The sequence below is a fragment of the Schistocerca gregaria genome, chromosome 10, assembly GCF_023897955.1.
Source record: "Schistocerca gregaria isolate iqSchGreg1 chromosome 10, iqSchGreg1.2, whole genome shotgun sequence".
Taxonomy (NCBI): domain Eukaryota; kingdom Metazoa; phylum Arthropoda; class Insecta; order Orthoptera; family Acrididae; genus Schistocerca; species Schistocerca gregaria.
This window is the reverse complement of record NC_064929.1, coordinates 130541494-130558757: the sequence shown is the minus strand read 5'-3', so window position 1 is coordinate 130558757 and position 17264 is coordinate 130541494. Positions and strand designations below refer to the sequence as shown.

Genomic DNA, 17264 nt, shown 5'->3' with positions numbered 1-17264 from the left:
GTAGCGCGGTTCCAAACTGGAGCGCCTAGAACCGCTCGGCCACCCCGGCCGGCATAAACCCCACTAGATGGTAGCACATTCCTCAGGTATAGTACTTAAATTTAATCATTTCCGCAAAAGACAGTTTGTGTTTGGAGTTAGTTGTTTATTGTCCAGGAATCAGCTTTCCTGTTCTAACATCAGCTTTGTTAAACCTGTGTTATACGCTAACAGAAATGGAAATTACGGGGAAAAATTTGCCTTAAAGGAACTAGGGCCTCTCAGACCTGATACATAGTCTAAGTGACGAAATCAAATAACCGTGACTGCCACCGAACATTTAGCAAAGAAGTGTATAATAAGCGTATGTTGTTCTGTGGGTGCAACGTAACAGTGCCTGATTTTCAGCCCTAAAGTTAGTTCGTTAACTAATACATCTGCTAGGGATCTTGTGCATTTGTCCGATAAAATAAAAAAGCTCGAATACTTCCATTTACGCAGGCCGTGGCGACCGAGTGGTTCTAGGCGCTTCAGTATGGAACCGCGCGACCGGTACAGTCGCAGGTTCGAATCCTGCCTCGGGCATGGATGTGTGTGATATCCTTAGGTTAGTTAGGTTTAAGTAGTTCTAAGTTCTAGGGGACTGATGACCTCAGATGTTAAGTCCCACAGTGTTCAGAGCCATTTAAACCACTTATTTGAACTCCCATTTACACAAAAATGCGAAATGAAGAGTAGTGAAAACTTAAACATTATTTGTTCTTGCCATAACTGTACTTAATTATGCACAAAACAAGAAAATTCCACAAAAACAATTCTTCCTTTTTCAGACGAGCTATGCATATTATTATTACTACTATTGCTACTATCGATTGTGGTCGAAGTTGTATAAACACGTTGACAAAGATAACTGTAACACAGCAGATGTTGTTAATTTCACACGCTCATATTTATTTGAATTTAAAAAGTTGTGAATACCCAGAATGCATACCTACGAGCCACCGCTGCCAAAAGCCACCTCTACCCCATCGCTGCCGTGCACCAGTCCTTCATCCCTTCATCACATGCCTACGTTACTCACTGGTCAACCTTTCCCACAACAACATGCTTTCTATCCCAGGGCAGGTCCTTACGGTTCTTAGTGAATGGAAAGTGCTTCTTTTAAATGTCATTGTTTCGGCTTCAACTTTTAAATGTTTTTAAATGTGCGGTTTTGTATTTTCGTTTTACCTTTTATTATTATCGTTTTTAACTAACAGTGCAAGAGGTCACATCTCTGGTATATCTGGAAATTTCCAATTTATTTCTCACCTCTAAAGGTTTCAAAATCAATGAAATGTCTCCCCTACTTGAATTTTGTTCCTTTTTTTTCGTCTCATTTAATTTCTAATGTCAGTTGGCTGAAGAGCGGGTTGGCTATACCACTGACACACCCGCCCATATGGGCCGCTGGAGGCTCAAATGACAGTAAAAACAAAAAGAAAAACAAACAGAAATATGGTAGAAACTGTTCAACATTTGTGGATCACCTTGCACAGGAATGCGGAGACGGCCTTGCCGCAGTGGATACACCGGTTCCCGTGAGATCACTTAAGTTAAGCGGTGTCGGACGTGGCGGTCACATGGATGGGTGACCATCCAGCCACCATGCGCTGTTGCCATTTTTCGGGCTGCACTCTGCCAATTGAGGAGCTACTCGACTGAATAGTAGCGGCTCCGGTCAAAGAAAACCATCATAACGACCGGGAAAGCGGTGTGTTGACCACACGCCCCTCCTATCTGCATCCGCAACTGAGGATGACGCGGCGGTCGGATGGTCCCGATGGGCCACTTGTGGCGTGAAAACGGAGTGCTTTTGAACAGGAATACGGTAGGCCAAGGGCAGCACAAAAACTTGTGAACATCGTAAAAGAAATATGGTAAAAATCCTTTGCAAGGAAACTTCGATGTACATAAAGTGAACGTTTACTCGATGAGCAGACAAATATTCGAAACCACACACTAAAAAAATAATTGCAAACCTCAAATAAAGGAAAAAGCGTTTTCCTTTCCAAAACCCAACCCTCTCTCACATCACCCCCCCCCCCCCCCCCTTCCATTTCACCTAGCCCTTTTCACCTCTCTTTCTGCATTTCACTCTCCATTCACTCACTCGTCTTTGCCCCGCCCCCATCTTTTCACTTTTTATATCTTCAACTCCATCGCTGCTTTTTCATTTTCTCTTACACGTAAAATAAATACATAGTAACATAATTAAACGTCCAAGACACGTATGGCGAATAGCAAAGAAAGAGATCATTTTTAGATCATAGGAAAAAACTCAAATGAAGATGATAACCTTCCGCACAACTCGTGAGAAATGTTTAGTTGGAAAAATACAAACGAACAGTAGCGGTAGTGCGTTGTGGTTTGTCTCACATCAAGAAATGTATAGATCTGTGAAGCAGTGTGGGGTTAGGGTAGTATCAACAGCGCCAAAGGAACGAACAACTCAAAAACGTGCACTCAGATGGCTTTTCCTGACGTGAGCGAAACCCGGGCAAATAATGCACGGCTTGCAACAAACTGTGTTTCGGCCTACAAAGCGAGTCAGATTACAACCATCTTTCATTATCGACCACTTACATGGTTACTCTGCAATTCTCTCAAATTGGGCGTGCGAAGAAGGAACACCTAAATCTTTCCGTTCGAGCTCTGATTTCTCTTATTTTATTATGATTATCATTTCTCCCTACGTAGATGGGTGTCAACAAAATATTTTCGCATTCGGAAGAGAAAGTTGGTGATAGAAATTTCGTAAATAGATCTCGCCGCAAAGAAAACAATCTTTGTTTCAGTGACTGCCACCCAACTCGCGTATCAGTGATACTCTCACCCCTGTTGCGTGATAACACAAAAGGAGCTGCCCTTCTTTGCACTTTTTCGATGTCCTCCGACAATCCTACCTGGTAAGGATCCCACACCGCGCAGCAATATTCCAGCAGGGGACGGACAAGTGGGTTTGTCGCATCTTCTAAGTGTTCTGCCAACAAAGCGCAGTCTTTGTTTCGCTTTACCCACAATATTATCTGTGTGGTCTTTCCAATTTAAGTTGCTCGTAATTGTAATTCCTAGGTATTCAGTCGAACTGACAGGCCTTAGATTTGTGCGATTTATCGTATACCCAAAATTAATCGGATTTCTTTTAGTACCCATGTGGATGATCTCGCACTTTTCTTTGTTTAGTGCTAATTGCCACTTCTTGCAGCTTACAGAAATTCTTTCTAGATCATTTTCTAATTGGAATTGATCGTCTGATGATTTTACAACTCGGTAAATTACAGCGTCATCTGCAAACAACATAAGGGACCTGCTGAGACTATCACCTAGATCACTTATATAAATCAGGAACAGCAGAGGGCGTATGGCACTACCTTGTGGAACGCCAGATATGACTTCTGTTCTACTCGATGATTTACTATCACTACGGACTGTGACCTCTCTGAGTCACAGATCTGAGACGATACTCCATATGCACGACATTTGGTTAATAGTCGCTTGTGAGTAACGGTATCAAAAGCCTTCTGCAAATCTAGGAATATGGAAACGATCTGAGATCCCTTGTCGATAGCATTCATTACTTCATGGGAATAAAGAGCTAGCTGTGTTGCACTAGAACGATATTTTCTGAATCCATGTTCGTTATGTATAAATAAGTCATTTTCTTCAAGGTGATCCATAATGTTCGAGTACAGTATATGTCCCAAAATGCTCCCAAATGTTGTTACAAAAACAGATTTAAAATACCTTCAGTAAGGGTAAAATAAGAGGTGCTGTTACATTAACGGAAATTTTTAATGTGCATGCAGAGGTCGCCAACAGTTTTCAATGAGGTGGAATTTTCTAATTGGAACAATTAACAAATAAACAGGCTATCTAAGTAACAGTATACATTTTTGGAAACGTAAAACCGGGCAACAGAACCATATCACTGAATTTCTGGGGGTAGACCACTTACAGATTGGAACATTCTGGAGCACGAAACTTTCGAATAGGAATAACTTTAGAAATATTAAGTTTTCAGAAAAATTAAAACGTTCGTTAAAAAGTAAAAAAGGACGTATTGTGAATAAGCTACATTAATCTTAAAATAAATAGATTTTACTACCAGCCTACTGAATTTCGCCGACGACATGCTTTGCAGGTATTGTTAATTATGAATACTGTTATTTCTTTAAATAAATATTTCTATTTGAAGTAAATATACTATTATCGTCAGTAAATTATATTGTGAACAATAAAATTCAGTGAAATACTGCTTGATAACAATTTGACAATTTTGTATAGCTACGGGTACAGCAGACTTGATAATCACGGATATTGCAGTGGTTGTGTTATTCTGAATTACGATGCAATCTTCCTTCGCACATACAGTGCGGCGACTACAGCCGTTATGAAATACACGAAATGTATTCGCAGTCGCGAATATGGACAACCATCAGCTGTAGAATGGAATGACGAAAATGAAAAGCGGTTCTAAGCGCTACAGCCCGGAACCGCGCTGCTGCTGCGGTCGCAGGTTCGAATCCTGCCTCAGGCATGGATGCGTGTGATGTCTTTAGGTTACTTTAGGTTAATTAGGTTTAAGTATTTCTAAGTTCTAGGGGACTGATGACCTCAGATATCAAGTTCCATAGTGCTCAGAGAGGTTTTTTTTTTTTGATGAAAATTTGTGCCAGACCGAGATTCGAACCCGTATCTGCCCTTTGTCACGAACGGTCGACTTACCTTTACGCTACCTCAGCACGAATCGCTGCGGACGCAAACCTCCATATGCCGTCAACCATACGCCTAAGATCTGTACTGGCACATCCACTACGGGTATTCCCGTCCAGGTGAGAGACATTTTACTGGAAAGTCCATTGCCCGGTGTCGGAGAACTACGAGATTGCAGTGCCTGTGTTGTGGCACTTTATTCCATTTTTCAAGCAAAATTTAATGAAAATTCTTCGATCCTCCTTTTCTGAAAGTAAAAATTCGCCCAGCACTCGAAAACACGTATAACCTTTTCGACAGTCAACAACAAACTAAATATTCAAAAGAGCTGAATATGTAAAAATGTCTACCAACAAGATAAAAAAAATTGGAAATTTTATTTATAAGGCCCGCGAAATTTAAAAAAATAGCTCGTATGTTGTGCAGATCCTTCCAGGCCGAATTTTTTTTGCAAATACATCTTGAAGTCCTTAATTCCATCACAGCCTTGGCTGCAATATTTCTTCGTGTTGTCCCTTTCCTTCTGTACATCTAATTAACTGTGTACGAATCTCACTGCAGACTGTTCTTTGACCTGGGTGAAGGCGACAATCGATACAAGTGTCACATCCAAAGGATTTGCAGAATGAACTTTGTTTTCACTCAGGGAAATACTTCAGTCTGTGAGTAGACTGCTTAGGTTTTTAGGTTGGTAACGCCACGTAGCGCTCTGTATGAAAATCACTGACTGTGCTGTGTGCAGTCTGTGGTTGGTTGGACTCGTTGTTGGAATATTCGCTTGTGTAGTGTTGGGCAGTTGGATGTAAACAGCTCGTAGCGTTGTGCAATTGGAGGTGAGCGGCCAGCAGTGGTGGATTTGGGGAGAGAGAAGCCAGAGTTTTGAGATATTAATATGAGCGGGCGATCTGGACGTGTGTCCGTCAGAAAAAGGAAATTTGTCAAAATAGACATATATACTCCATACTCCTGGAAATGGAAAAAAGAACACATTCACACCGGTGTGTCAGACCCACCATACTTGCTTCGGACACTGCGAGAGGGCTGTACAAGCAATGATCACACGCACGGCACAGCGAACACGCCAGGAACCGCGGTGTTGGCCGTCGAATGGCGCTAGCTGCGCAGCATTTGTGCACCGCCGCCGTCAGTGTCAGCCAGTTTGCCGTGGAATACGGAGCTCCATCGCAGTCTTTAATCCTGGTAGCATGCCGCGACAGCGTGGACGTGAACCGTATGTGCAGTTGACGGACTTTGAGCGAGGGCGTATAGTGGGCATGCGGGAGGCCGGTGGACGTACCGCCGAATTGCTCAACACGTGGGGCGTGAGGTCTCCACAGTACATCGATGTTGTCGCCAGTGGTCGGCAGAAGGAACACGTGTCCGTCGACCTGGGACCGGACCGCAGCGACGCACGGATGCACGCCAAGACCGTAGGATCCTACGCAGTGCCGTAGGGGACCGCACCGCCACTTCCCAGAAAATTAGGGACACTGTTGCTCCTGGGGTATCGGCGACGACCATTCGCAACCGTCTCCATGAAGCTGGGCTACGGTCCCGCACACCGTTAGGCCGTCTTCCGCTCACGCCCCAACATCGTGCAGCCTGCCTCCAGTGGTGTCGCGACAGGCGTGAATGGAGGGACGAATGGAGACGTGTCGTCTTCAGCGATGAGAGTCGCTTCTGCCTTGGTGCCAATGATGGTCATATGCGTGTTTGGCGCCGTGCAGGTGAGCGCCACAATCAGGACTGCATACGACCGAGGCACACAGGGCCAACACTCGGCATCATGGTGTGGGGAGCGATCTCCTACACTGGCCGTACACCTCTGGTGATCGTCGAGGCGACACTGAATAGTGCTCGGTACATCCAAACCGTCATCGAACCCATCATTCTACCATTCCTAAACCGGCAAGGGAACTTGCTGTTCCAACAGGACAATGCACGTCCGCATGTATCCCGTGCCACCCAACGTGCTCTAGAAGGTGTAAGTCAACTACCCTGGCCAGCAAGATCTCCGGATCTGTCCCCCATTGAGCATGTTTGGGACTGGATGAAGCGTCGTCTCACGCGGTCTGCACGTCCAGCACGAACGCTGGTCCAACTGAGACGCCAGGTGGAAATGGCATGGCAAGCCGTTCCACAGGACTACATCCAGCATCTCTACGATCGTCTCCATGGGAGAATAGCAACCTGTATTGCTGCGAAATGTGGATATACACTGTACTAGTGCCGACATTGTGCATGCTCTGTTGCCTGTGTCTATGTGCCTGTGGTTCTGTCAGTGTGATCATGTGATGTATCTGACCCCAGGAATGTGTCAATAAAGTTTCCTCTTCCTGGGACAATGAATTCACGGTGTTCTTATTTCAATTTCCAGGAGTATATATTGTACGTGGCTGCACGTTAAGAGACCGTGAATAGCTACAATTAAAGAAATTTAGCCGTCGGTGACTGCTTTTTAACAAATTAACCTGGTTTCGACACTGCTAGGAGTGTCTTCCTCAGAATTTAAATCAAAGAATGGTCTATATTCTAACATGGTCACAGAATTATGACTAAAAAAGTGTGATAGAGTACAAGTACGGAATCGTCGTGAAAGACTGGCAGTATTTAAAGGCCATTAGTCACAAAGATATTTAGGATAAATGCTCTTTTGGCATATTTATTATTTTATAAATGACATATAAGTACTGTCAGTCTTTCACGACGATTCCGTACTTATACTATATCATACGTTTTTAGTTGTAATTCTGTGACCATGTTATAGAATATAGACCAGGGAGACACTCCTAGCAGTGTCGAAACCAGGTTAATTTGTTAAAAATAGTGACGGAGGGCTGAATATAATGACTTTTGGACACTGTAAAGGTAAATACATTGTTTGTTCTCTATCAAAATCTTTCATTTGCTAACTATGCCTATCAGTAGTTAGTGCCTTCAGTAGTTATTTTATTTAGCTGGCAGTATTGTTTCTCGCTGTATTCCAGTAGTTCGAGTAACGAAGATTTTTGTGGGGTAAATGATTCATGAAAGGTATAGGTTCTTGTTAGTCAGGTCCATTCTTTTGTAGGTATAATTGAAAGAGATTGCTTTGCGCTAAAATATTGTGTTTCAGTTTAGTGATGATCGGAATAAGTAAAGAGAAAACTGTCTGAGTACGTTGAGTTTTGCTCAACTGTTTGAAAATCAAATAACGCAGAAGTTTACTAGCACAGTAATTTATAACATTCAAAGGGGAAGTTTCAACTTGATCGGATCGATCGATTTTACAAATTTTTCAATTTTTTTCTTTCCATTTTAACACCTCCTTGTTGTTCCGTTTATTGCTTTCAGACTCTAGAGGCACCCTATTCTTGGAGGCCCCAGAACAATGCAGTGTCTCGGTTGACCGAACTCACTTACGCCCCTGATTTCAGGCAGTAACGAGACGGTTACTCACAAGGAGGACACGGTAAGCGCCACCACTCGATTCCCCGGAAACTTGGCTCAGTGGAGGAGGGGAAAAATTAACCGTACAAGTGTCTCGGATTATCCGTCGACGGTACTCGACCGTTTCTGAGAAAACCACGGTCAGAGTTTTGCACGTAGCTTGTCTGCGTTTCACCGTGCGATATTCTCATGCGAAGTGGTCGCACAGTGATCCATATCGCGGCTTCTTAATTTTGCACTCAGTGTTCGAAACACGATTATTGCTTTTCTTTATGTTTTTCATTTATATATCCAGTTCTGTAGAAGATCGCTACACGAATATTTTCCACTGTATATCGATATAACGTCGTCCGTACTCGCCAACTAATTTCGTATCGGATTAGAATTTAAAAAATTTAAAAGTTTTTTCAATAAAGTGCCTGTACTGTATCTTGATACATAATCAAGTGCAAGTGCCAGTTTTCGGAAAATGATCCATTATGCATCGTTTGCCGCCGAATTACTGGCAACGCACGAACTCTTTGACGTCTGCTTCCCGAGTGAAATTGCTACGAAGACATGGTACTGTGGCAAACCTGTCTTAGCACGATGCTCGTTGTGTTCGGAATATCTGTGTATCAATTATTTCTACGATCGCTATTATCCGAGGAATATACCATATTTTTATTATATATATATATATATATATATATATATATATATATATATATATATATATATATATAGAGAGAGAGAGAGAGAGAGAGAGAGAAAGTAAAACATAATAATTAATATAAGAATTATTATCAGAATTAAATATCAAAATTCGATAATTTAAAAAATTGTAACCCTTCAATATACCACACAGATACGTAATATATGTATGACACTTACTATGAAATCCAGCTCTAATTTCAGAATTAATGTAACGCCCTTTTATACCATAATGTGATAAGAAACATTTGTGTAGTTATCTTCTACAGACATTAGTCAGGCTTTGAACGTTCCATGTACCAACTTTCAATGTCCTTTTCCTTGCCAATAATTGTCGTAAAGAGTTCCTATCCAATTTCTGAGGCTCCGCTTTAGATTCTCGAGCCTATAGAAGTTTTTTGTGGATAATGGGATGCTGGCCCATTGACCCAAACCCGAACTTGGAGGACCATGATTTCATGGTTCAAATGGTCCCTCTATGGGACTTAACATCTGAAGTCATCAGTCCCCTAGAACTTAGAACTACTTAAACCTAACTAACCTAAGGACATCACACACAGCCATACCCGAGGCAGGATTCGAACCTGCGACCGTAGCGGGCAAGTGGTTCCAGACTGAAGCGCCTGGAACCACTCGGCCACAGCAGCCGGCCAGGATATGATTTCAGGGTTAAAATGGTACGGTAATATAATGAGAATGCCAGATCGTCGGTGGCCAATGAATGTTTATGAATGGAAACCACCAGGAAGACATAGGGGCGGGAGACCACGACTTTCTTGGACAGACCATATAAACGTAGTGATGGAACATCGCAGCATCGACAACGAAGATGCGCTAGTTAAAGAGGCTTGGTGGAGGACAACAGGAATACAGCAAGATGTTGTTATTAATTAATCTTTGTATTGATTAATACTGTAATAATAATAATAATAATAATAATAATAATCATCATCATCATCATCTTCTATGGACATGTGTAGATAAATGAAAACAATAAAAATAAAATAAAGAAAAACTATAACTGTGTTTCGAACACTGGGCGCAAAATTGTGCTATCATTTTTTCTGATGGTTGTTGTTGTTGTTGTTGTTGTTGTTGTGGTTGTTGTGGTTCTCGCGTCCGTCGGCCGTCATAATTTAATATACACTCCTGGAAATTGAAATAAGAACACCGTGAATTCATTGTCCCAGGAAGGGGAAACTTTATTGACACATTCCTGGGGTCAGATACACCACATGATCACACTGACAGAACCACAGGTACATAGACACAGGCAACAGAGCATGCACAATGTCGGCACTAGTACAGTGTATATCCACCTTTCGCAGCAATGCAGGCTGCTATTCTCCCATGGAGACGATCGTAGAGATGCTGGATGTAGTCCTGTGGAACGGCTTGCCATGCCATTTACACCTGGCGCCTCAGCTGGACCAGCGTTCGTGCTGGACGTGCAGACCGCTTGAGACGACGCTTCATCCAGTCCCAAACATGCTCAATGGGGGACAGATCCGGAGATCTTGCTGGCCAGGGTAGTTGATTTACACCTTCTAGAGCACGTAGGGTGGCACGGGATAAATGCGGACGTGCATTGTCCTGTTGGAACAGCAAGTTCCCTTCCGGTTTAGGAATGGTAGAACGATGGGTTCGATGACGGTTTGGATGTACCATGCACTATTCAATGTCCCCTCGACGATCACCAGAGGTGTACGGCCAGTGTAGGAGATCGCTCCCCACACCATGATGCCGGGTGTTGGCCCTGTGTGCCTCGGTCAGATGCAGTCCTGATTGTGGCGCTCACCTGCACAACGCCAAACACGCATACGACCATCATTGGCACCAAGGCAGAAGCGACTCTCATCGCTGAAGACGACACGTCTCCATTCGTCCCTGCATTCACGCCTGTCGCGACACCACTGGAGGCGGGCTGCACGATGTAGGGGCGTGAGCGGAAGACGGCCTAACGGTGTGAGGGACCGTAGCCCAGCTTCATGGAGACGGTTGCGAATGGTCCTCGCCGATACCCCAGGAGCAACAGTGTCCCTAATTTTCTGGGAAGTGGCGGTGCGGTCCCCTACGGCACTGCGTAGGATCCTACGGTCTTGGCGTGCATCCGTGCGTCGCTGCGGTCCGGTCACAGGTCGACGGGCACGTGCACCTTCCGCCGGCCACTGGCGACAACATCGATGTACTGTGGAGACCTCACGCCCCACGTGTTGAGCAATTCGGTGGTACGTCCACCCGGCCTCCCGCATGCCCACTATACGCCCTCGCTCAAAGTCCGTCAACTGCACATACGGTTCACGTCCACGCTGTCGCGGCATGCTAACAGTGTTAAAGACTGCGATGGAGCTCCGTATGCCACGGCAAACTGGCTGCCACTGACGGCGGCGGTGCACAAATGCTGCGCAGCTAGCGCCATTCGACGGCCAACACCGCGGTTCCTGGTGTGTCCGCTGTGCCGTGCGTGTGATCATTGCTTGTACAGCCCTCTCGCAGTGTCCGGAGCAAGTATGGTGGGTCTGAAACACCGGTGTGAATGTGTTCTTTTTTCCATTTCCAGGAGTGTATTATTATTATGTTGATTGTTGCCGGCTTACGTGGTGGGCCCTAATAAAAATATTTCATTTTATTTTGATTTACAACTAAACGCTTTTGTGAAGTTCTCCCTTTTTAACAATAATAATCTTCAGGATAAATAATTTGTTACGTTAATGAGCGCTAGACTCACTGAATCTTAAAACATGAGCATATAAGTTGACAATGGAATAAGCTTTTCATATTAATTTCCTCGGCTAGTCAGTTCACTTTAAAGCAAAAAATCTTTAGTTATTATTTACAATTGTGGCCCACACACGCGCGAGAGTATTTTTTCTTACCTCCGTTAACCATTGTCTCGCAGTCGGAGTCCTGGCTCCGGCTCTCGTCTATGGTACTGAAAATAAGAATCTTACAGCTACGTATTTTCTGCCACGTCGGGCGACTGTGGAGAAAAATGTATATTATATTAATGGCGGGCGAGTTATTCGATTCCGCTAATTTTTATAAGTTAATATCGCCACGTAATGGTGTCGTTGGCTGTATCGGCCGCTGGGATTGTTGAACTGTAAATTACTCGAATGCAGGTTAATTCAAGGAAGGCGGACATGAAATCGGGATCACCTTTTACAAATTAAAAGTAAACAATAATATTAAATCAATATATTATCTGCTTAATTAGTACAAATATGCTTACATTTGCAAGCACACGCAAGATGTCCGTCTACACGCAACCAAGACAAGAGAAGAAGTGAAGACGACTAAAAAATTAACAAAAGAGCGTATCTTGTCGTTTCTTTAGATAATTTTGTTATATTTCTTTGCACTCGAAACTTACACAGAGAAATTATTATTTTACAAGTACATAATAAAAATATGTAGTATTCAATTTTTAAATGTCTCTTCTTTATAAATACTGTTTTTTAAGTCTTTTCGTATTATTTTACTGGGGACGCTATATGGCCTTCAGTCCAAAGACTGGTTTGATGCAGCTCTCCATGCTACTCTATCCTGTGCAAGCTGCTTCATCTCCCAGTACCTACTGCAACCGCTTCCCACGCCCGGGTTCCCGGGTTCGATTCCCGGCGGGGTCAGGGATTTTCTCTACCTCGTGATGGCTGGGTGTTGTGTGATGTCCTTAGGTTAGTTAGGTTTAAGTAGTTCTAAGTTTTAGGGGACTGATGACCATAGATGTTAAGTCCCATAGTGCTCAGAGCCATTTGAGCCTACTACAACCTACATCCTTCTGAATCTGCTTACTATATACATCTCTTGGTCGCCCTCTACGGTTTCTACCATCCACGCTGCCCTCCAATACTAAATTGGTGATCCCTTGATGCCTCGGAACATGTTGCACCAACCGATCCCTTCTCCTAGCCAATTTCTGCCACAAATTCCTCTGCTCACCAATTCTATTCAGAACCCCCTCATTAGCTACGTGATTCACCCATCTAATCTTCAGCCTGTAACACCACATTTCGAAAGCTTTTATTCTCTTCTTGTCTATGGTATGGTGCGATAATATGTGCATAAGTACCTGGAAACTGCGTCGAACATTTTGACCGTGGTTTTTTCAGAAACGGTCGAGTATCCACGGATAACCCGAGACACTTGTTCGTGTGTTTTGGCTCCTCTTCCATTGAGTGAAGTTGCTAGGATATCTGGTGATGGCACTCCTCGTGTTGTCATCGTCAGTAATGTGCGAAGGAGCCGGCCGGAGTGGCCGAGCGATTCTAGGGGCTACAGTCTGGAACCGCTAGTCCGCTACGGTCGCAGGTTCGAATCCTGCCTCGGGCATGGATGTGTGTGATGTCCTTAGTTAGTTTTAAGTACGTCTAAGTTCTAGGGGAATGATGAGCTCAGAAGTTGAGTCCCATAGTGCTCAGAGCCATTTGAACCAATTGAACCAATATGCGAAGGCCCTAATTAGGACTAGATCGATTGGTTGTAGTCGATCTCCCATTTTTGGAAAGAGCGGTTCTTACCTGTTGCAGAGGTAGAGGTTGAAAATACCGCTTCAGTTGCAAATTACTTTACTTTCACACGACCGGTTTCGGACTGTTATAAACCCATCCTCAGGTGTCGTAGCTGTGCTGTGGTCCCCGAGCTCTGCGTGTACCAGGCGCGGTGTGCTGCCTATGAGCGCAAAACGACACCTAACGATGGGCTTATAACGTTCCGAAACTGGTCATGTGAAAATAAAATAATTTACAACTGAAGCGGTGTTTTCAACCTCTGCTGTAATACTCACAGGGGAACCTCCCCACCGCACCCCCCTCAGGTTTAGTTATAAGTTGGCACAGCGGACAGGCCTTGAAAAACTGAAGACAGAACAATTGAGAAAACAGGAAGAAGTTGTGTGGAACTATGAAAAAAATAACCAAAATATACAAACTGAGTAGTCCATAGCGAAGATAAGCAACTTCATGGATAGCTTTACCTCAGCAGCGCCGTGGTCCTGTGGTTAGCGTTAGCAGTTGCGGAACGAGAGGTCCTTGGTTCAAATGTTCCCTCGAGTGAAAAAGTTGACTTTCTTTATTTTCGCAAAGTTATGATCTGTCCGTTCGTTCCTTAACGTCTCTGTTCACTGTAATAAGTTTAGTGCCTGTGTTTTGCGACCGCACCGCAAAACCGTGCGACTAGCAGACGAAAGGACGTGCCTCTCCAATGGGAACCGAAAACAGTTGATCGCAAGGTCATAGGTCAACCGATTCCTCCAAGGGTAAACACGTCTGACATATTCTATACGACACAGGTGACGGCATGTGCGTCACATGACAGGAATATTGTACACTTGGCGAATGGGTAAAAAGATTCTTCTACCTTGCCCGATTTAGGTTTTCTTGTGGATGTGATAATCACTCCCAAAAAAGTGATGAAAACATAAGAATTTGTCACATAAAGTGCATCAAATGAATGCAACAGTTTCACAGTCGCACAGTTTTCCCTGTGCTCTGTCAAAACATATGTTTTGTTTCGATGTTTGTTTAGGTGTAACGTCCCCATAGTACGGCGCAGTTACATCGGATCGGACGGGCAAATAATAATTGTCTGAAAATAAAAAACTAAACTTTTCACTCCAGTGAAGACTTCAACCAAGGACCTCTCGTTCTGCAGCTGCTCACGCTAACCATTCTTTTATGATCTCATTTTTGTTCGCTTCTGTTCGTTGCACCTGATCGGGGCGGACGTCGTCAGACATCCGTTTAAGTTCGTTGTTGATCCATTAGCTCAGTTTTTTTATTACAGAGGGCTGCTAACCCTCTGACCGAACACGCTGAGCTACCGTGCCGGCTATTTACCTCGCATCGGACGGACAGATAATAATTATCTGAAAATAAAAAATTAAACTTTTCTCTCCAGTGAAGACTTGAACCAAGTACCTCTCGTTCCGCAGCTGCTCCCGCTAACCACGGGACCACGGCGCTCCTGATGTCACATTTTCCTTGATGTTGCCTATCTTCCACATGGACTACTCAGTTTGTATTTTTTGCTTATTTTTTTTCGTAGTTCCACACAAGTTCTTCCCGTTTTCTCAGTTGATCTGTGTTCAGTTTTTCAAGGCCTATCCACTGTACCAACTTGTTGTGGTTGGGCAGGAGAGCCAACACCGTTACTACAGGAGGCCGAAATGCACGCGCTTTAGCTCACGCAGGCTGGCGTGAGGTCTGGAACATGACAAGGGAATTAGAATTGAGAAAAACTGACGTAGCTGGTGGAATACTTAACTTTAATCCATTAATGACGAACGTCGCTCTTGACGGTACATGATTTACAACATCAATAGAAATTGATCATGGCGCCTTGCTAGGTCGTAGCAAATCACGTAGCTGAAGGCTATGCTAACTACCGTCTCGGCAAATGAGAGCGTAATTTGTCAGTGAACCATCGCTAGCAAAGTCGGCTGTACAACTGGGGCGAGTGCTAGGTAGTCTCTCTAGACTAGGCGTGCCGTGTGGCAGCGCTCGGTCTGCAATCACTGATAGTGGCGACACGCGGGTCCGTCGTATACTAACGGACCGCGGCCGATTTAAAGGCTACCACCTAGCAAGTGTGGTGTCTGGCGGTGACACCACACAACTAATAACTAAATCTGAAGGGGGTGCGATGGAGAGGTTCCATTGTCAGTTGCGGGTGTTCTTCCAACAGGATTGTTTGCTGTTGCAGAGGACCACGCACGGGGGCTCAGTACGTTCACCATTATGGCCGGCCTGGGCGGCTTCATGGGCTACGCCCTGGGCGGCATCAACTGGGACGCCACCTTCATCGGTGAGTAGCTCGCTCTCTGTCTCTACATTTCCCTCTCCCCACATACTCTGTTTACTTTCAGACACCAAGGAAAAAGGTACAGGGGCAGCCAGAGGCAGTCCGTGTTGGTCAAGGCTCCCCTAACCTCCGTACATTGTCGATGGGCTCGGCGCTCACCAGTGCCTTCAAAGCATAAACATAAATTGGACGGATTCAGGTCAGGTGAACAGGGAGGCCATGCTAGCGCACCTGCTCGACAAATCCATTGGCCACGGAGCATTGCACTGCTGGAAAATGCGGTGGCGCCATCTCATGCATAAACAATAGTTGTTTCTTCTCTGGAAAGGTAACTTGCTCCAATAACAATGGTACACTACTGGCCATTAAAATTGCTACACCAAGAAGAAATGCCGATGATAAACGGGTATTCATTGGACAAATATATTGTACTAGAACTGACATGTGATTACATTTTCACGCAATTTGAGTGCATAGATCCTGAGAAAGCAGTACCCAGAACAACCAACTCTGGCCGTAATAACGGCTTGATACGCCTGGGCATTGAGTCAATGGCGTGCACAGGTACAGCTCCCCATGCAGATTCCACACGATACCACAGTTCATCAAGAGTAGTGTCTGGCTTATTGTGACGAGCCAGTTGCTCAGCCACCATTGACCAGACGTTTTCATTTGGTGAGAGATCTGGAGAATGTGTTGGCCAGGGCAGCAGTCGAACATTTCCAGTATGCAGAAAGGCCCGTACAGGACCTGCAACATGCGGTCGTGCATTATCCTGCTGAAATGTAGGGTTCTGCGGGGATCGAATGAAGGGTAGAGCCACGGGTCGTAACACATCTGAAATGAACGTCTACTGTTCAAAATGCCGTCAACGCGAGCAAGAGGTGACAGAGACATGTAACCAATGGCACCCCATACCATCACGCCGGGTGATACGCCAGTATGGCAATGACGAATACACGCTTCCAATGTGCGTTCACCGCGATGTCGCCAAACACGGATGCGGCCATCATGATACTGTAAACAGAACCTGGATTCATGCGAAAAAATGACATTTTGCCATTCGTGCACCTAGGTTCGTCGTCGAGTACACCATCCCAGGCGCTCCTGCGTCAAGGGTAAACGCAGCCGTGGTCTCCGAGCTGATAGTCCATGCTGCTGCAAACGTCGTCGAACTGTTCGTGCAGATGGTTGTTGTCTTCCAAATGTCCGCATCTGTTGACTCAGGGATCGAGACGTGGCTGCACGATCCGTTACAGCCATGCGGATAAGATGCCTGTCATCTCGACTGCTTGTGATTCGAGGCCGTTGGGATCCAGTACGGCGTTCCGTATTATCCTTCTGAACCCACCGAGTCCATCTTCTACTAACACTCACTGGATCTCGTCCAACGCTAGCAGCAATGTCGCGATACGATAAACCGCAATCGCGATAGGCTATAATCCTGCCTTTATCCAAGTCGGAAACGTGATGTGATGCCTCGTGTAAGGAGGAAAAATGCGTACCAACAGCATTTCACCAGCAACGCCGGTCAAATGCTGTTTATGTATGAGAAATTAGTTGGAAACTTTCCTCATGTCAGCACGTTGTAGGTGTCGCCGCCGGCG

The 17264-nt window shown here is 44.7% G+C and overlaps 1 protein-coding gene across 1 annotated transcript in view; it reads left to right on the top strand.

The window, feature by feature from the left end:
- The window catches only part of LOC126293211 (proton-associated sugar transporter A-like), a 476357-nt gene that overhangs the window by 379684 nt on the left and 79409 nt on the right, over nucleotides 1–17264 (top strand). The window contains exon 5 of the mRNA XM_049986334.1: nucleotides 15559–15660. Within this exon, the coding sequence (XP_049842291.1) occupies nucleotides 15559–15660 (102 nt within the window). The remainder of the gene's footprint in view (nucleotides 1–15558; nucleotides 15661–17264) is intronic.